The 22,324-nt window shown below is 41.7% G+C and overlaps 1 protein-coding gene across 3 annotated transcripts in view; it reads right to left on the reverse strand.

The window, feature by feature from the left end:
* Positions 1 to 22,324, reverse strand: part of MAP4K5 (mitogen-activated protein kinase kinase kinase kinase 5) — a 498,289-nt gene that overhangs the window by 223,889 nt on the left and 252,076 nt on the right. For all 3 annotated transcript variants that reach the window (XM_053697647.1, XM_053697646.1, XM_053697645.1), the window contains exon 7: positions 14,377 to 14,419. In XM_053697647.1, the coding sequence (XP_053553622.1) occupies positions 14,377 to 14,419 (43 nt within the window). The remainder of the gene's footprint in view (positions 1 to 14,376; positions 14,420 to 22,324) is intronic.

Raw genomic sequence — 22,324 nt, forward strand, 5'->3', positions numbered from 1 at the left:
GTTCGAACGGACCTTGAACAAGAAGGTCTCGTCTCAAAGGTAGCTTCCATGGTGGAGCCGATGACATATTCACCAGATCTGCATACCAAGTCCTGCGTGGCCACGCAGGAGCTATCAAGATCACCGACGCCCTCTCCTGATTGATCCTGGCTACCAGCCTGGGGATGAGAGGAAACGGCGGGAATACATAAGCTAGTTTGAAGGTCCAAGGTGCTACTAGTGCATCTACTAGAGTCGCCTTGGGATCCCTGGATCTGGACCCGTAGCAAGGAACCTTGAAGTTCTGACGAGAGGCCATCAGATCCATGTCTGGAATGCCCCACAATTGAGTAATTTGGGCAAAGATTTCCGGATGGAGTTCCCACTCCCCCGGATGTAATGTCTGACGACTCAGAAAATCCGCTTCCCAATTTTCCACTCCTGGAATGTGGATTGCAGACAGGTGGCAGGAGTGAGTCTCCGCCCATTGAATGATTTTGGTCACTTCTTCCATCGCCAGGGAACTCCTTGTTCCCCCCTGATGGTTGATGTACGCAACAGTCGTCATGTTGTCTGATTGAAACCGTATGAACTTGGCCTTTGCTAGCTGAGGCCAAGCCTTGAGAGCATTGAATATCGCTCTCAGTTCCAGAATATTTATCGGTAGAAGAGATTCTTCCCGAGACCAAAGACCCTGAGCTTTCAGGGGTCCCCAGACCGCGCCCCAGCCCATCAGACTGGCGTCGGTCGTGACAATGACCCACTCTGGTCTGCGGAAGGTCATCCCTTGTGACAGGTTGTCCAGGGACAGCCACCAACGGAGTGAGTCTCTGGTCCTCTGATTTACTTGAATCGTCGGAGACAAGTCTGTATAGTCCCCATTCCACTGACTGAGCATGCACAGTTGTAATGGTCTTAGATGAATGCGCGCAAAAGGAACTATGTCCATTGCCGCTACCATCAAACCTATTACTTCCATGCACTGCGCTATGGAAGGAAGAGGAACGGAATGAAGTGTTTGACAAGAGTTTAGAAGTTTTGTTTTTCTGGCCTCTGTCAGAAAAATCCTCATTTCTAAGGAGTCTATTATTGTTCCCAAGAAGGGAACCCTTGTTGACGGAGATAGAGAACTCTTTTCTACGTTCACTTTCCATCCGTGAGATCTGAGAAAGGCCAGGACTATGTCCGTGTGAGCCTTTGCTTGAGGAAGGGACGACGCTTGAATCAGAATGTCGTCCAAGTAAGGTACTACTGCAATGCCCCTTGGTCTTAGTACCGCTAGAAGGGACCCTAGTACCTTTGTGAAAATCCTTGGAGCAGTTGCTAATCCGAAAGGAAGTGCCACGAACTGGTAATGCTTGTCCAGGAATGCGAACCTTAGGAACCGATGATGTTCCTTGTGGATAGGAATATGTAGATACGCATCCTTTAAATCCACCGTGGTCATGAATTGACCTTCCTGGATGGAAGGAAGAATTGTTCGAATAGTTTCCATTTTGAACGATGGAACCTTGAGAAACTTGTTTAGGATCTTGAGATCCAAGATTGGTCTGAACGTTCCCTCTTTTTTGGGAACTACGAACAGATTGGAGTAGAACACCATCCCTTGTTCTCCTAATGGAACAGGATGAATCACTCCCATTTTTAACAGGTCTTCTACACAATGTAAGAATGCCTGTCTCTTTATGTGGTCTGAAGACAATTGAGACCTGTGGAACCTCCCCCTTGGGGGAGGCCCCTTGAATTCCAGAAGATAACCTTGGGAGACTATTTCTAGTGCCCAAGGATCCAGAACATCTCTTGCCCAAGCCTGAGCGAAGAGAGAGAGTCTGCCTCCCACCAGATCCGGTCCCGGATCGGGGGCCAACATTTCATGCTGTCTTGGTAGCAGTGGCAGGCTTCTTGGCCTGCTTTCCCTTGTTCCAGCCTTGCATTGGTCTCCAGGCTGGCTTGGCTTGAGAAGTATTACCCTCTTGCTTAGAGGACGTAGCACTTGGGGCTGGTCCGTTTCTACGAAAGGGACGAAAATTAGGTTTATTTTTGGCCTTGAAAGACCTATCCTGAGGAAGGGCGTGGCCCTTACCCCCAGTGATATCAGAGATAATCTCTTTCAAGTCAGGGCCAAACAGCGTTTTCCCCTTGAAAGGAATGTTAAGCAATTTGTTCTTGGAAGACGCATCCGCTGACCAAGATTTCAACCAAAGCGCTCTGTGCGCCACAATAGCAAACCCAGAATTTTCGCGAAAATGAGGCTCTGCCTATGATTAGGGAAAGCCCCTAGAGAATAAGGTGTCTAAAACAGTGCCTGCCGATATTATTTTACAAAAATACCCATATTAAATGATTCCTCAAGGCTAAATATGTTATATATGAATCGATTTAGCCCAGAAAATGTCTACAGTCTTAACAAGCCCTTGTGAAGCCCTTATTTACTCTGTAATAAAAATGGCTTACCGGATCCCATAGGGAAAATGACCGCTTCCAGCATTACATCGTCTTGTTAGAATGTGTCATACCTCAAGCAGCAAAAGTCTGCTCACTGTTCCCCCAACTGAAGTTAATTCCTCTCAACAGTCCTGTGTGGAACAGCCATCGATTTTAGTAACGGTTGCTAAAATCATTTTCCTCTTACAAACAGAAATCTTCATCTCTTTTCTGTTTCAGAGTAAATAGTACATACCAGCACTATTTTAAAATAACAAACTCTTGATTGAATAATAAAAACTACAGTTAAACACTAAAAAACTCTAAGCCATCTCCGTGGAGATGATGCCTGTACAACGGCAAAGAGAATGACTGGGGTAGGCGGAGCCTAGGAGGGATCATGTGACCAGCTTTGCTGGGCTCTTTGCCATTTCCTGTTGGGGAAGAGAATATCCCACAAGTAAGGATGACGCCGTGGACCGGACACACCTATGTTGGAGAAAAACACGGCAAGAGTCTAGAATTTTTGACAATCTGGCCTTCGTTAGGTAAATCTTCATTTCTACCGAATCTATCAGAGTCCCTAGGAATGAAACTTTTGTTAGAGGTGATAGAGAGCTCTTTTCTTCGTTCACCTTCCACCCTGGGACCTCAGAAATGCCAGAACAATGTCCGTATGGGACCTGGCAACTTGAAAAGTCGACGCCTGTATCAGAATGTCATCTAAGTAAGGGGCTACTGCTATACCCCGCGGCCTTAGGACCGCTAGAAGGGACCCTAGAACCTTTGTAAAGATTCTTGGTGCCATGGCCAACGCGAAGGGAAGAGCCACAAACTGGTAGTGCCTTTCTAGAAGGCAAACCTGAGAAAATGATGATGATCTTTGTGTATCTGGATGTGAAGATAAGCATCCTTTAGGTCTACAGTAGTCATATATTGACCCTCCTGGATCATAGGAAGGATGGTTCGAATAGTCTCCATCTTGAAGGATGGAACTCTGAGAAATTTGTTTAAGATCTTGAAATCTAAGATTGGTCTGAATGTTCCCTTTTTCTTGGGAACTACAAACAGATTTGAATAGAAGCCCTGACCCTGTTCCTCCTGCGGAACTGGGTGGATCACTCCCATAACTAGGAGGTCTTGAACACAATGTAAGAATGCTTCTCTCTTTATCTGGTTTGCAGATAAAAGTGAGAGATGAAATCTCCCTTTTGGGGGAGAGGTTTTGAATTCCAGAAGATAACCCTTGGACACAATTTCCAATGCCCAGGGATCCTGGACATCTCTTGCCCAAGCCTGGGCGAAGAGAGAGAGTCTGCCCCCTACTAGATTTGTTTCCGGATCGGGGCCTGCTCCTTCATTCTGTCTTAGAGGCAGCAGCAGGCTTTTTGGCCTGTTTCCCCTTGTTCCAAGCCTGGTTAGGTCTCCAAACCTGCTTAGACTGGTCAAAAGTTCCCTCTTGTTTTGTGTTAGAGGAAGTTGAAGCTGCGCTACTCTTGAAGTTTCGAAAGGGCCAAAAACTAGACTGTTTGGTCCTTAATTTGTTGGACCTGTCTTGAGGAAGGGCTTGACCTTTTCCTCCAGTGATGTCAGAAATAATCTCCTTCAGTCCAGGCCCGAATAGGGTCTGACCTTTGAATTGAATGTTAAGAAGTTTAGACTTTGAAGTCACGTCAGCTGACCAGGATTTAAGCCATAGCGCCCTACGTGCCTGAATAGCAAAACCTGAATTTTTAGCCGTTAGCTTGGTTAAATGAACAACGGAATCAGAAACAAATGAATTGGCTAGCTTAAGGGCCCTAAGCTTGTCAATAATATCTTCCAACAGGGTCTCAACCTGTAGAACCTCCTCTAGGGACTCAAACCAGAAAGCCGCGGCAGCAGTGACTGGGGCAATGCAAGAGGCTGGAGAATAAAACCTTGTTGAATAAAAATTTTCTTAAGGTAACCCTCTAATTTTTTATCCATTGGATCTAGAAAAGCACAACTGTCCTCGACAGGGATAGTGGTACGCTTAGCTAGAGTAGAAACTGCTCCCTCCACCTTAGCGGCGTCTATAGGAAACATCTTTTTAAAAACAGGAGGGGGAGAGAACGGTACATCTGGTCTATCCCATTCCTTAGTAATAATTTCAGAAAACCTTTTAGGGATTGGAAAAACATCAGTGTAAGTAGGTACTGCATAGTATTTATCCAATCTACATAATTTTTCTGGGACTACAATAGTGTCACAGTCATCCAGAGATGCTAAAACCTCCCTGAGCAATACGCGGAGGTGTTCAAGCTTAAATTTAAATGTAGACATATCAGAATCAGATTGAAGTATCTTCCCTGAATCAGAAAAATCATCCACAGATTGAAGCTCCCCTGCTTCAGCTTCAGTATAATGTGAGGGTGTATCAGACATAGCTACTAAAGCGTCAGAGAGCTCTGTATTTATTCTAGTCCCAGAGCTGTCTCGCTTTCCTTGCAATCCTGGCAGTTTAGGTAATACCTCTGTAAGGGTATGATTCATAACTGCCGCCATGTCTTGCAAGGTATACGCAATGGGCGCGCTAGATGTACTAGGTGTCCCCTGAGCGGGATTTATAGGATCTGACACGTGGGGAGAGTTAGACGGCATAACTTCCTCCTTGTCAATTTCTTCTGGTGATAAATGTTTTAAAGCCAGAATATGGTCTTTGTAATCTATAGTAAAATCAGTGCATTTGGTACACATTCTAAGAGGGGGTTCCACAATGGCTTCTAAACATAATGAACAATGAGTTTCCTCTATGTCAGACATGTTTAAACAGACTAGTAATGAGACCAGCAAGCTTGGAAAACACTTTAATAACCGTGAACAAGCAAAAAATAAAAACGGTACTGTGCCTTTAAGAGAAAAAAAACAATCACAGAAACTGCAAAACAGTGAAAAAAGCAGTAAATCTTACGAAATTTTTAAAGTGTGTATAATAGGCTGAAAGAGCATTGCACTCACTTGCAAATGGATGATTAACCCCTTAGTTTCAAAACCGGATCAAAAAAACGATACAACAAACTGCCCATACGACGACTTTGGAAGGCACAAAAACCCTTTAGAGAGGTCCTAAATGTTCAGGGGACTCCTTCAGGGAAGCTGGATGTCTCAATCTGCAAAAACGAATGCGCAATTTAGGCGCGAAAATAGGCCCCTCCCAACCTGTACTCACAGTGAGAGGGCCTTAAAAAACTGTCCCTAGGCAAAATCTAGACAGCCATGTGGAAAAAACTGGGCCCCAGAATAAAGCTGCAAGAGAATGACTGGGAGGTGGCAGTTAGGGGAGGAGCTATATAGACAGCTCTGCTGTGGGTTATCCTCTTGCAGCTTCCTGTTGGGAAGGAGAATATCCCACAAGTAATGGATGAATCCGTGGACTGGATACACCTTACAAGAGAAATATATGCATCAGAGGCGTACCTGAATCTGTGTTACCGAGGGATTTTCCAGTCTATCTTCAAGCTTTGTTCCAGCATCCAAAGGACCCCTCTGTTAAACAGCACAGATCCCCTGGGTTAGAGCACACAGAACTTTAACGCCTAAACCACCGGACTCAGCGCCACCCAGAGACATTTTAATTTGCTTCAAGAATTTCCAAGAAAAATAGATGCTCTTATCTCAATCCAGAAAGAAGCCTGTGAGATTCAGAGGAAATGTTCTACAATTCTTCCAGGACCTCTCGACACTGACACTGCAGCGGAGGAAAGAGTTCACTCCAATCACCACTTTATTACGGAATAAAAAGATTCCATATCGCTGGGGATACCCAACGCATATCTGGACCATCAGGAACAATTCTCTTCACATATGTAGGACCCCAGAGGATATCCCAAATTTTTGTTCCACACTGGACCTGGACCTCCCTTCCGGGTCCCCCTCCCACGCTCACACCATGTCTTCTCCACCCAAGAGACAAAACCCACCAGCAGAATCATGGCATACCGTCCTACAAAAAAAGAACAAACCAACTGTGGTCTCACCTAGGAGCCAAACTGCTCCCAGTCCTGCTTCTTCGACCCATTCTACCCAACAACTTCTCCACCATTAGTTTGTAAAGACTTTGTATATTGTACAGACTCATGATTAAAGCTCCCCACCAGATCGGGCAAGTACAATAACTCTGTTCTCACAATCTCCCTTCCCCCCGTTCCACCCTCTATACCCCCCTACCGCTCCCATCCTAAAATCCCTTTGGCCAGGGTATTCTGCTCTACCAATACCACTAGATCCACACATTATAGGGCTATTAGTGGTCATACCCCCTAATTACTCTCATTTATGCCCTATAATAGGAAGAGAGTTTTTTCTCCTTTTGTTAACCTTGTTGGTAATTTCATGTTTTGTCTTGTCGTTAATATTTTATTGTTTACCATGACTTTTTTATTACTGAAGTGTACGTTAAATGTATTGTTCTCATCTGCAGGAAACCACTCACTCCTACACATACTCTGCACTACAGTAAGGTCCCCCTTCCTCAATTGCCAGATATCTCTTTACTTCCCCTGCAATATTGATGGCTAGCAATACCAAAAAAGCAGTGCAGAAGTTAACCCTTCTTTCCCAAAATGCAAAAGGTCAAAATTCACCCCAGAAATGATCGAAAGCCCTGCTAGATCTATCCAGAAGGCAAGTGGATATTTTGTTTCTCCAGGAGACACACTTTATACGTAATAAAGAGCCCAAATATTTTGGTAAGATTTTTACCACCCACTACCATAGTTAAATAGCTCTAAAAGGGGTGGAGTTAGCATCCTTATCAATAAATCCATTCCTTTTACACTTATACAATCCACTAAAGACTCAGAAGGCAGATATTTAGGCCTGGTAGGCTTACTTTATGGCAGACCCATCACACTTATAAATATATACGCCCCGAACACTAACCAAACTGCATTCTTTAAAAACACCCTTAACAAAATTACAGACATCACTAAAGGACCGACCTTTATTGCGGGAGATTTCAATGTCCCCTTACACCCCTCTAAGGAAAGCTCAAATCCCAACATTAAAATATAAAAAAAAAAATACACTCTTTGGAAAGGGATGAGAGACCTTAAACTGTATGATACTTGGCGTCTTATTCACCAAGACACACATGACTACACCTTTTTCTCTCATCCCAAAAAAATCCTACAGCCGTCTCGATTACTTTCGAATCAGACGGCACTAGCCCTAGTTAATAGGTGTGATATTTCTCCCACATCTTGGTCACACCACTCCGCTGTAAAACTCCAACTATACTAGTACAAAACACCCTTAACACCATACCTATGGAGACTCGATGAAACCCTTCTCAACAACCCCGACAGTTACACAACTTAGCAAAACCATTGCCGAATATTTTACTTTTAATCAGCATTCTGTCAACAGCAAATACACCTTATGGGAGGCACACAAATGTGTTCTTCGAGGGGAACTGATTAAGTTCAAGGTCCAGCATTTAAGAACACATAGACAGTCCTACAGGGAGTGCAGAATTATTAAGCAAGTTGTATTTTTGAGGATTAATTTCATTATTGAACAACAACCATGTTCTCAATGAACCCAAAAAACTCATTAATATCAAAGCTGAATAGTTTTGGAAGTAGTTTTTAGTTATAGCTATTTTAGGGGGATATCTGTGTGTGCAGGTGACTATTACTGTGCATAATTATTAGGCAACTTAACAAAAAACAAATATATACCCATTTCAATTATTTATTTTTACCAGTGAAACCAATATAACATCTCAACATTCACAAATATACATTTCTGACATTCAAAAACAAAACAAAAACAAATCAGTGACCAATATAGCCACCGTTCTTTGCAAGGACACTCAAAAGCCTGCCATCCATGGATTCTGTCAGTGTTTTGATCTGTTCACCATCAACATTTCGTGCAGCAGCAACCACAGCCTCCCAGACACTGTTCAGAGAGGTGTACTGTTTTCCCTCCTTGTAAATCTCACATTTGATGATGGACCACAGGTTCTCAATGGGGTTCAGATCAGGTGAACAAGGAGGCCATGTCATTAGATTTTCTTCTTTTATACCCTTTCTTGCCAGCCACGCTGTGGAGTACTTGGATGCGTGTGATGGAGCATTGTCCTGCATGAAAATCATGTTTTTCTTGAAGGATGCAGACTTCTTCCTGTACCACTGCTTGAAGAAGGTGTCTTCCAGAAACTGGCAGTAGGACTGGGAGTTGAGCTTGACTCCATCCTCAACCCGAAAAGGCCCCACAAGCTCATCTTTGATGATACCAGCCCAAACCAGTACTCCACCTCCACCTTGCTGGCGTCTGAGTCAGACTGGAGCTCTCTGCCCTTTACCAATCCAGCCACGGGCCCATCCATCTGGCCCATCAAGACTCACTCTCATTTCATCAGTCCATAAAACCTTAGAAAAATCAGTCTTGAGATATTTCTTGGCCCAGTCTTGAAGTTTCAGCTTGTGTGTCTTGTTCAGTGGTGGTCGTCTTTCAGCCTTTCTTACCTTGGCCATGTCTCTGAGTATTGCACACCTTGTGCTTTTGGGCACTCCAGTGATATTGCAGCTCTGAAATATGGCCAAACTGGTGGCAAGTGGCATCTTGGCAGCTGCACGCTTGACTTTTCTCAGTTCATGGGCAGTTATTTTGCGCCTTGGTTTTTCCACACGTTTTTTTGCGACCCTGTTGACTATTTTGAATGAAACGCTTGATTGTTCGATGATCACGCTTCAGAAGCTTTGCAATTTTAAGAGTGCTGCATCCCACTGCAAGATATCTCACTATTTTTGACTTTTCTGAGCCTGTCAAGTCCTTCTTTTGACCCATTTTGCCAAAGGAAAGGAAGTTGCCTAATAATTATGCACACCTGATATAGGGTGTTGATGTCATTAGACCACACCCCTTCTCATTACAGAGATGCACATCACCTAATATGCTTAATTGGTAGTAGGCTTTCGAGCCTATACAGCTTGGAGTAAGACAACATGCATAAAGAGGATGATGTCGTCAAAATACTAATTTTCCTAATAATTCTGCACTCCCTGTATAAGAACTTGGCAGACTCATTTGCTAGACTAGACCATGCCCATAAACTATCCCCAACTGACCCCCTTTTAAAAAATGACCTACTCAGGGCTAGACTCGCACTAGATAGTTTTTTTACAAATTGAATACCAAGCATTACGCACAAAAACAAAGAGTATCTTCTATTACAAAAATAACAGATCAGGCAAACTATTGGCCAGGGCACTGAAAAAGAAAAGATTAAAGTCACACATATATGAAATCCATCAACCTAACTCCTCAATTACTCTTAAAACCACTAAGGACATCCTTCAATCTTTTCACGACTATTACTCCGCTCTCTATAATCTCCATATGGACATGCCAACACCCAACACAATCAACACCCCTGTCCATGACTGAATACGTTTCCAACGCACAATTACCCACACTTTCATCTGACCAGCTTAAAGACCTTAACAAGCCTATTTCAAATCACGAACTGCTTGCAGCCATTAAATAATGGCCATTAAATAATGGGAAAAGTCCAGGCCCTGATAGACTATCAGGCAAGTACTACCATACATTCTCATCAGTACTTGCACCGCATCTCACACACCTATTTAATGAAGTGTCTAACAACAACCCCTTCCCCCAATCCATGCTAGAGGCACATGTAGTAGTTATCCCCAAGCCAGGGAAACCACCCACCGTACCGGCGAATTTTCGCCCCATATCTCTTCTCAACACAGATATCAAATTGTACGCAAAAATACTCGCTACCAGCATTAACACTATACTATCATCTTTAATTCATTTAAATCAAGCAGGCTTTACTCCTTACAGGGAAACAAAGGACAACACTATCACAATTTTGCACCTAATGGAATTTGCCCATAACCACAAAATCCCCTCTGCGTTCATCTCTATGGACGCAGAGAAAGCCTTTGATAGGCTAAGCTGGCAATTTCTACGGACGTCGCTTACTAAACTCAGTTTTGACCAGACCGTTATAGGGAAAAAAAATTCACTATACAATCAACCACTAGCCAAAGTCAAACTAAACGATACACTATCTTCCCCATTTCAGATCTCTAATGGTACAAGACAGGGCTGTCCCCTTTCCCCCATACTATTTATCCTTATAATAACTCTGCTATCCAGGGTTTCAAATTCGACCACTATGAATATAAAACTTCTCTATATGCGGACAACATTTTCCTAACACTTACACAGCCAGTCTCCTCGATTCCCCCCCCTTCTCCACACTCTCCATACCTACGGTTCTTTCTCCGATTTCAAAATCAATATTACCAAATCAGAACTTCTTCCCATCGGAACTGAAAACAATACAAACACTAGTTCTATCAAATACTTAGGAATACACATATGTCCTTACAAGGCCACATTAATAGATGCAAATTTTAACCACAACGACACAAGATCTACTACGCTCCTGGAGTAACAAACCCTTATCATGGGTGGGCAGGATCAATGCTGTCAAAATTATCCTTCTTCCCAAGATATTGTATCTCTTCCAGACCCTCCCCATCCCTTTACCATTGTCACTAATGCATAATATACAAAAACTGATCACAAAATATATCGGGCAGCATAAACAACCCCAAATCGCAACTGCAACACTCTACCGCCCAAAAGACTTAGGAGGCTTGGGAATCCCAAACCTGCAACAGTACAGATTGGCCACTTTTCTTACTAGAATCATCAATTGGTGCAGACACTCATCAGACCAAGACTGGGATCTTTTAGAACACCATCTATCCAACACAAACCATCTTGGGAGCAAGTGTTGGCTCTCCCCGAAATCGAGGAACTTACCAACCCATCTTCCATCAATAATTACAGAAACTTTTCACTTATGGTATAAATTAATTAAAAAACAGTTATATATCCACAATACCTTCCCCTCTGACCCCCATTTTAGAAAACTTAGATTTCCCCTTCTAGCAACCAGAGCAAGCAATACCGCCACCTCATATAACCAAATCTATCCCTTGTCATATCCTCATAGATAACGGTAAACACAAATCTCAAATCGAGATTATCCCTCACTTAGGTCCCGCATATAAAAATTGGTTTCACTACACACAGATGTCAGATTTTCTCACGAGAAACCTGAACACAACCCAACTCGCGTAACTTAACTAATTTTGAAAGCATCTGAATCAGTGAAACCTTAAATAAGGGTCTCCTACCAAATACTTATGCAACCATACACTACCTCACCCCCTTCCTATGTAGACAAATGGGAAAAAGAGATAGGGGCACACCAGACAAAAAACATGGCAACACATCTTCTCCTCCATGACTAAATCCTCATCTTCTATATACACACTAGAGATAAATGTTAAATTCTTATGCCGATGGTATTATACCCCGTCCCGTCTACATATAATTCTCCCCACAGCCTCCCCAACCTGTTAGAGAGGTTGCAACATAGAAGGTACCCCTACTCACATTTGGTGGGCCTGCCCCATCGCTCAATCCTACTGGCTAGTGATCAAGGCCGAAATAGAAAAGGCACTTTCAATTACCCTAGACCTAAACATTTGGTTTTTCCTTTTCAATAAATTCACTAAGATTAAGTGTAAATTGAGACTCACACTGCTGACCATTATAGTCAACTCAGCAAAAAGACTTATTCCAAAAAATTGGAAGTCACCGCACTTTCCATCAATTGATACTTGGAGAGAAATAACTTCCCCCTCCCTCCAGCTGGAAAAATACCACTACACACACAGTAAACGTTTAAATGACTATCAATCCATTTGTTTCCACTGGGAAGAATATTTAAATCAAGTATCACCATCAACGTGATCACACTTCTCCTCCCTCAGATCCCCCTTCGCATTCACAACCACTTCAGACCGAATGATACATTCCAACTCCTCTATAGGGTATACTCTTAAGCCTTCCTGCGAGAACAACATGCACTCTGTTTATCTTATGTTGTTTTTGTTATCTTATGGTATACTTGCTTGTTGGCAAAAACTCAGTATATAACCCTCTTTTGGGTGGTCTCAATCATGCTGGATTTTTCTTTTGTATGATTACAGTAATTTGTTTATACTGTTTGCTACATCTTCAATAAAGCTTTTTCAAAAAAAAAATAAAAAAAAAATAGGAGAGCTGTATAACATGGTGTGTAGTAACTATTGTATAGTAGTTCTTCTCAGCAGTTTAGTGTCCCTTTTATACTTTGTAATATTAAATAGATATTTAATAGTACCAGATAATATATGAATCTGTATCATCTGGTGGTATGATATGCAAGACATGCCTTTTCTAATTCCCTCCAGCTTAAAGGGATATTTCAGCCAAAATTGGAAACCACATGGGTGCATTTCAGAATTGAACAGAAGCAATTTTGTAATATACATGCATTAGCAAAAATGCTTCCAATAAAAGCTATAGCTGTTTTAAAAGTGTATTTAAAGATAGCAACGTGCACAAGCTTTTTAAACACAGCACTTGCTCAGAGAGCCTAAGGTACTTGTACCATCTGACAATGACTCAATTTGTTAAGTGCTGACATAATTCAAGCCCCACTGATGATCTGCCCAGCTGCATTGTTTAAAATGTGGGTGCAGTGACAATATCTAGCTATGCTTCACATGCGCGTGCAGAGAAAAATGTTAACACTAAAGCAGTGATCACTTTTACTAGAAGCATGTTGCCAATACATGTATATTGCATATATGTTTCTATTCAAAAATTTAATAATTCTATGTACATTTAAATTTTGACTGGAATGTCCCTTTAAGTATATGGATTGTAAAATGGCCTAGCAATGGTTTCCAAACTAAGTTCTCTACTGTTAACAGGAAGGAATCTGTGGATATTCCTGTCTGTCCACATATGTTTATAAAGTGACTCAGATACTTCAAGTGGGGATTTATTCCTAGTTCATAGGCCATAAGGACAACCGTGAAATCCCCTTGGCTAAAGGAGATCTGGATATTTATCCCTGTCTAAAGCCAGAAATAAGCAGTAAATGGAGATCAGATATCTTGGTAAGATAGGTAGCTCCCAAAATACTTTAAGGCTAATTTTGACGAATTAGTGCCCGGTTTTTAATAATCCTATTAAAAACAAGGGGAACTTTAATTCATCAAAATTGACATTTCAAGCATTTCTTCAAAAACGTACCTTTTAATCCTGAGAACCGCTGCAGCGCTTCCTCCGCCCATTGCAAGCCCTCGCGGGTCCAAAATTACGAATCTGGCTTCATCCAAACACGGCGTTCCCTCAAGCCATGATCCCCCCCGGGGGGAACGCCGTGATTGGAGAAAGCCGGATTCGTCATTTCTGACTTAAGCAGAGGCTTCCGATGGCCGGGGAAATCGATGGAGCAGCTTTCAGGATTAAAAGATACGTTTTTAAAGTAAACGCTTGAAATGTCAATTTTGATGAATTAAAGTGCCCTTGTTTTTAATAGGATTAAGTACTGCTTTTTTCAGAAGACAGAACTACAGTAACACAAGCCGAGAATTTGTATTCAAAGATTCAGCAGCACCCGACCCTGTGCATACACATATCAATATATACAATGAATCAAGGAAACCAGCTAAACATCCTATATGTGCTCCTGCAAGGGAAACAATGACCCATGGGACTACTAGAAGGGGGACTACTATAGGATAAATCTACACTATACAGATTCCTTGAAAACAACTCGTGTTCAGAGGCCTGAATGAAAGGGGCCTAACTTGGCATAGGAAGCCCTGGATGCCAGCTTATGCCCAAACTCTTGTAGTAACAGTGATCTATAATAAAGGTGTGAAAAAAGTTCAAACTCTAAATGCTAGAACATACAGCCCATGTTACCTTAATCCAAATATATACAAGCAGAACTGAAGCACCAAGTAAAATATGTTTTTTTTTATATAATATATATATATACACACACATACACACACTATATACATACATATATATTTTTACCCACACACACCTTACCTAGTTTAACATCTCCATTGCCTGTAAGTAGAATGTTCGCACCCTGAAAAGAGAGAAACTCCCTTTTTAATTTTTTTTTAACAGTGATACCTTATCAATTCTCACACTACAGTAACTAATTATTAAACATGGTTTCACATTTTCAGAACACAACACTTCACAATCCTTGTATTTATAATCTTTGGTGGTCAATACAAATGTAAAAAACAGAGCCAGACGTTTACAGCAGCTCAGTTCATTTTGGTGCATGAAAACCAGCACTGGCAATTTTTTCAGATGTCATCTATAGAGTGTATGTTACAGGAGTTTTCATTGTGATAAAATTGCAGGTTCGTTACAGAATAATTTCATTTAAAAGAAGATATTTGTGAATGCAAAAGAGCAGGATTTAAATGTTTAAATGTATTTTTCCATAATCAATTAATGTTATGTTTAAAGGAAAACTAAAGTGATGATTAAAAAAAAAAAAAAAAAACAGAATTTATGCTTACCTGATAAATTACTTTCTCCAACGGTGTGTCCGGTCCACGGCGTCATCCTTACTTGTGGGATATTCTCTTCCCCAACAGGAAATGGCAAAGAGTCCCAGCAAAGCTGGCCATATAGTCCCTCCTAGGCTCCGCCCACCCCAGTCATTCGACCGACGGACAGGAGGAAATATATATAGGAGAAACCATATGGTACCGTGGTGACTGTAGTTAGAGAAAATAATTAATCAGACCTGATTAAAAAACCAGGGCGGGCCGTGGACCAGACACACCATTGGAGAAAGTAATTTATCAGGTAAGCATAAATTCTGTTTTCTCCAACATTGGTGTGTCCGGTCCACGGCGTCATCCTTACTTGTGGGAACCAATACCAAAGCTTTAGGACACGGATGAAGGGAGGGAGCAAATCAGGTTACCTAAACGGAAGGCACCAGAGCTTGCAAAACCTTTCTCCCAAAAATAGCCTCCGAAGAAGCAAAAGTATCAAATTTGTAAAATTTGGCAAAAGTGTGCAGTGAAGACCAAGTCGCTGCCTTGCATATCTGGTCAACAGAAGCCTCGTTCTTGAAGGCCCATGTGGAAGCCACAGCCCTAGTGGAGTGAGCTGTGATTCTTTCAGGAGGCTGCCGTCCGGCAGTCTCATAAGCCAATCGGATAATGCTTTTAAGCCAAAAGGAAAGAGAGGTAGAAGATGCTTTTTGACCTCTCCTTTTACCAGAATAAACAACAAACAAGGAAGATGTTTGTCTGAAATCTTTAGTAGCCTCTAAATAGAACTTTAGAGCACGGACCACGTCCAAATTGTGTAACAAACGTTCCATCTTTGAAACTGGATTCGGACACAAAGAAGGTACAACTATCTCCTGGTTAATATTTTTGTTAGAAACAACTTTAGGAAGAAAACCAGGCTTAGTACGCAAAACCACCTTATCTGCATGGAACACCAGATAGGGCGGAGAACACTGCAGAGCAGATAACTCTGAAACTCTTCTAGCAGAAGAAATTGCAACTAAAAACAAAACTTTCCAAGATAGTAACTTAATATCTATGGAATGTAAAGGTTCAAACGGAACCCCTTGAAGAACTGAAAGAACTAGATTTAGACTCCAGGGAGGAGTCAAAGGTCTGTAAACAGGCTTGATCCTAACCAGAGCCTGAACAAATGCTTGAACATCTGGCACAGCTGCCAGTCTTTTGTGTAGTAAGACAGATAAAGCAGAGATCTGTCCCTTTAGAGAACTTGCAGATAATCCTTTCTCCAAACCTTCTTGTAGAAAGGAGAGAATCTTAGGAATTTTTATCTTATTCCATGGGAATCCTTTGGATTCACACCAACAGACATATTTTTTCCATTTTCTAGTTACAGGTTTTGTGGCCTGAACCAGAGTATCTATAACAGAATCTGAAAACCCACGCTTTGATAGAATCAAGCGTTCAATCTCCAAGCCGTCAGTTGGAGGGAGACCAGATTTGGATGTTCGAATGGACCCTGAACAAGAAGGTCCTGTCTCAAAGGTAGCTTCCATGGTGGAGCCGATGACATATTCACCAGGTCTGCATACCAAGTCCTGCGTGGCCACGCAGGAGCTATCAAGATCACCGAGGCCCTCTCCTGATTGATCCTGGCTACCAGCCTGGGAATGAGAGGAAACGGTGGGAATACATAAGCTAGGTTGAAGGTCCAAGGTGCTACTAGTGCATCTACTAGAGTCGCCTTGGGATCCCTGGATCTGGACCCGTGGCAAGGAACCTTGAAGTTCTGACGAGACGCCATCAGATCCATGTCTGGAATGCCCCATAATTGAGTTATTTGGGCAAAGATTTCCGGATGGAGTTCCCACTCCCCCGGATGGAAAGTCTGACGACTCAGAAAATCCGCTTCCCAATTTTCCACTCCTGGGATGTGGATCGCAGACAAGTGGCAGGAGTGATCCTCCGCCCATTGAATTATTTTGGTCACTTCTTTCATCGCCAGGGAACTCCTTGTTCCCCCCTGATGATTGATATATGCAACGGTCGTCATGTTGTCTGATTGGAACCTTATGAATTTGGCCTTTGCTAGTTGAGGCCAAGCTCTGAGAGCATTGAATATTGCTCTCAGTTCCAGAATGTTTATCGGGAGAAGAGACTCTTCCCGAGACCATAGACCCTGAGCTTTCAGGGATTCCCAGACCGCGCCCCAGCCCACTAGACTGGCGTCGGTCGTGACAATGACCCACTCTGGTCTGCGGAAGCTCATTCCCTGGGACAGATGGTCCAGGCTCAGCCACCAACGGAGTGAATCTCTGGTCTTTTGATCTACTTGAATCATTGGAGACAAGTCTGTATAATCCCCATTCCACTGTTTGAGCATGCACAGTTGTAATGGTCTTAGATGAATTCGTGCAAAAGGAACTATGTCCATTGTTGCAACCATCAATCCTACTACTTCCATGCACTGCGCTATGGAAGGACGAGGAACAGAATGAAGCACTTGACAAGAGCTTAGAAGTTTTGATTTTCTGACCTCTGTCAGAAAAATACTCATTTCTAAGGAATCTATTATTGTTCCCAAGAAGGGAACTCTTGTCGACGGGGATAGAGAACTTTTTTCTTTGTTCACCTTCCATCCGTGAGATCTGAGAAAGGCTAGAACGATGTCCGTATGAGCCTTTGCTTTTGACAGGGACGACGATTGTATTAGAATGTCGTCCAAGTAAGGTACTACTGCAATGCCCCTTGGTCTTAGAACCGCTAGAAGGGACCCTAGCACCTTTGTGAAAATCCTTGGAGCAGTGGCTAATCCGAATGGGAGGGCCACAAACTGGTAATGCTCGTCCAGAAAAGCGAACCTTAGGAACTGATGATGTTCTTTGTGGATAGGAATATGTAGGTACGCATCCTTTAGATCCACGGTAGTCATAAATTAACTTTCCTGGATGGTGGGTAGAATCGTTCGAATAGTTTCCATTTTGAACGATGGTACCCTGTGAAATTTGTTTAGGATCTTCAAATCCAAAATTGGTCTGAACGTTCCCTCTTTTTTGGGAACTACGAACAGATTGGAATAAAATCCCATTCCTTGTTCCTTTATTGGAACTGGGTGTATCACTCCCATCTTTAACAGGTCTTCTACACAATGTAAGAATGCCTGTCTCTTTATTTGGTTTGAGGATAAGTGAGACCTGTGGAACCTTCCCCTTGGGGGTAGTTCCTTGAATTCCAGGAGATAACCTTGAGAAACTATTTCTAGCGCCCAAGGATCCTGAACATCTCTTGCCCAAGCCTGAGCAAAGAGAGAGAGTCTTCCCCCCACTAGATCTGGTCCCGGATCGGGGGCTACTCCTTCATGCTGTTTTGTTAGCAGTGGCAGGCTTCTTGGCCTGCTTACCCTTGTTCCAGCCTTGCATTGGTTTCCAGGCTGGTTTGGGTTGTGAGGCATTACCCTCTTGCTTAGAGGATGCAGAATTAGAGGGCGGTCCGTTTCTGCGAAAGGGACGAAAATTAGGCTTATTTTTAGCCTTAAAAGACCTATCCTGTGGAAGGGCGTGGCCCTTTCCCCCAGTGATGTCTGAAATAATCTCTTTCAATTCTGGTCCAAATAAAGTTTTACCTTTGAAAGGGATGTTAAGCAATTTTGTCTTGGATGACACATCCGCTGACCAAGATTTTAGCCAAAGCGCTCTGCGCGCCACGATAGCAAACCCTGAATTTTTCGCCGCTAATCTAGCTAATTGCAAAGCGGCATCTAAAATAAAAGAGTTAGCCAATTTAAGTGCGTGAACTCTGTCCATAACCTCCTCATATGGAGTTTCTCTACTGAGCGACTTTTCTAGTTCCTCGAACCAGAACCACGCTGCCGTAGTGACAGGAACAATGCATGAAATTGGTTGTAGAAGGTAGCCTTGCTGTACAAAAATCTTTTTAAGCAAACCTTCCAATTTTTTATCCATAGGATCTTTGAAAGCACAACTATCTTCAATAGGAATAGTAGTGCGTTTGTTTAGAGTAGAAACTGCCCCCTCGACCTTGGGGACTGTCTGCCATAAGTCCTTTCTGGGGTCGACCATAGGAAATAATTTCTTAAATATAGGGGGGGAACAAAAGGTATGCCGGGTTTTTCCCACTCCTTATTTACTATGTCCGCCACCCGCTTGGGTATAGGAAAAGTGTCGGGGGGCACCGGAACCTCTAGGAACTTGTCCATCTTGCATAATTTCTCTGGAATGACCAAGTTGTCACAATCATCCAGAGTAGATAACACCTCCTTAAGCAGTGCGCGGAGTTCTAATTTAAATTTAAATGTCACAACATCAGGTTCAGCTTGATGAGAAATTTTTCCTGAATCTGAGATTTCTCCATCAGACAAAACCTCCCTCATGGCCCCTTCAGATCCTTCAGATTGGTGTGAGGGTATGACAGAACAATTATCATCAGCGCCCTCTTGCTCTTCAGTGTTTAAAACAGAGCAATCGCGCTTTCTCTGATAAGTAGGCATTTTGGATAAAAGATTTGCTATGGAGTTATCCATTACAGCCGTTAATTGTTGCATGGTAATAAGTATTGGCGCACTAGATGTACTAGGGGCCTCCTGCATGGGCAAAACTGGTGTAGACACAGTAGGAGATGATGTAGTATCATGTTTACTCCCCTCATTTGAGGAATCATCTTGGGCAATATCATTATCTGTGGCAGTACTGTCCTTACTTTGTTTGGACGCTATGGCACAATTATCACATAAATTTAAATGGGGAGACACATTGGCTTTCATACATATAGAACATAGCTTATCTGAAGGTACAGACATGTTAAACAGGCTTAAACTTGTCAACAAAGCACAAAAAACGTTTTAAAATAAAACCGTTACTGTCTCTTTAAATTTCAAACAGAAAACACTTTATTACTGAATATGTGAAAAAGTATGAAGGAATCGTTCAAAAATTACCATCACCACAGTGTCTTAAAGCATTAAAAGTATTGCACACCAAATTTCAGAGCTTTAACCCTTAAAATAACGGAACCGGAGTCGTTTTTAACTTTAACCCCTATACAGTCCCAGCTATAGTCTTTGCCGAGACCCAACCAAGCCCAGAGGGGAATATGATACCAAATGACGCCTTCTAGAAGCTTTTTCAGTGATTTTTAGGTCCTCACACATGCATCTGCATGCCCTGCTCTCAAAAAACAACTGCTCAGTAATGGCGCGAAAATGAGGCTCAGTCTATAACTAGAAAGGCCCCCTGACTGAAAAAGGTGTCTAACACAGTGCCTGCCGTTTTATAAACGTTCCCCAAGATTATAAATGCCAATTGTTAGCCTAAATCTGAATAATATGCCCAAATAAAGCAATCGATTTAGCCCATAAAAATGTCTACCAGTTTTTTAGCCCATATTAAGCCCTTTATTCTGTTTGTTTGACTAAGAAAATGGCTTACCGGTCCCCATGAGGGGAAATGACAGCCTTCCAGCATTACACAGTCTTGTTAGAAATATGGCAAGTCATACCTTAAGCAGAAAAGTCTGCTAACTGTTTCCCCCAACTGAAGTTACTTCATCTCAACAGTCCTATGTGGAAACAGCAATCGATTTTAGTTACCGTCTGCTAAAATCATCTTCCTCTCACAAACAGAAATCTTCATCCTTTTCTGTTTCAGAGTAAATAGTACATACCAGCACTATTTTAAAATAACAAACACTTGATAGAAGAATAAAAACTACATTTAAACACCAAAAAACTCTTAACCATCTCCGTGGAGATGTTGCCTGTGCAACGGCAAAGAGAATGACTGGGGTGGGCGGAGCCTAGGAGGGACTATATGGCCAGCTTTGCTGGGACTCTTTGCCATTTCCTGTTGGGGAAGAGAATATCCCACAAGGATGACGCCGTGGACCGGACACACCAATGTTGGAGAAAAACTAATTCATATAAAAGCATGCAGTTTTAAGAGACTTTCCAATTTATTTCCATTATCAAATTGTGCAGTCTTTTTATATGCAAACTTTGAGGCACAAGCTACTACTGAGCAAGTGCAAGAGTTGACAGTGCATAAATATAGGAGTCTGTGATTGACTGATGACTGTCACATGATACAGGCATTGGAAATTTTAAATTAAAGGAACATAAAACAAATTGGGATAGAGACAAAATATAATATGTATTTTAATTATTTTACCTACAAATTAATACTGCAGTGTCTCACCATTAACCCAAGTCCTTCTATGGCTGTATCTATATCTATTGTGGTTTTTTTTTAGTAGAAGGCAAAAGTGCATAGGGATTATCTGCTGGAGCATGCCTAGAAGCTGTGAACTCGGTTGAAATACAATAAACACTGATAAAGGGGGTGGAGTCGGCTGATCCCGGCAGCTTAGCTATGTAAATCATTTTGCTTATCTTTTAAAATTATTTTAAAATACTTGTCAGCAATTTTTAAACAATGTTTTATGCAAACTATTTTTAATTAATTAGCCCATTTAGGATATGCACAGATCTCAACCTGTTTTATGCCCCTTTAAATTTTAAAATTATGTAGAAAAAGAAATAATCAAAAAATCAGTGCTATTACATTGTCTGATTATACACTTGTTGATTGTGCAACTCTATTGTATTCTACAGTATTCTACTGGTTTTTCGGACCACCCAGCTAAAATGTAAGCCAATATTAAGTTCAAATTAGGCAAAATTATTATTTTTTTCAATGTTCATTGCAGAAATTACCAATAAATCAATTTAATTTTACATTATGCAATTAATTTGTGCTTAAATGCCTCTAGCTAATCAACATTCACATCTATGTTAGTGACATCCCTACAAGCATAAAACCAGTTATTTTTAGAACAAGAACAGTTTTAGGGACCTAAACCCAAAGAATAAAACTGTGCAGTGTACTTTTAATATTTATTTTGCCTGATTTGTAACTTAACTCTGAAAATTGTGGGTTTTCCACTGTCCTCAGAGAGGGCAGTTTAACAGAAAATCTCGATACAGCTACATGCTTCAAACAATTGCTTGATTACTGAAGGATCTTATTTATACATTTGTCACTGACCAAAGCAGCGGAGAGAAGTAACACCACCAAGAAGCTTTTTTTAGGAGTAGATCCATAGAGTGCAAAAGGTATGCACAGTTTTCCAACAAACAATTAATTCTTACCTGATAAATTAATTTCTTTCAAGGTGGTGAGTCCATGATCCATTACTCCTGGGAATTACCTTCCCTAATACATGGAGGAGGCAAATATTCCCAATCCACAAGAGCTGTATATAACCCCCTCCCACCTCACACATACCCCAGTCACATCTTTTTTACTGAGAGAATAAATCCACAACCCCAATATTTTTTTTTTAAATGAACTTAAAAAAATGAAACAGGCAAAAAATAAAATAAAAAATAAACTGCCTAAAGAACTTTTCTTACAAATGCTACCTCAGAGGAAGTAAAAACATCAAAATGGTAGAATTTTGTATAAAGTATGCAAAGA

Source organism: Bombina bombina, chromosome 1 (genome assembly GCF_027579735.1).
Source record: "Bombina bombina isolate aBomBom1 chromosome 1, aBomBom1.pri, whole genome shotgun sequence".
In the NCBI taxonomy this organism is placed as follows: Eukaryota; Metazoa; Chordata; class Amphibia; order Anura; family Bombinatoridae; genus Bombina; species Bombina bombina.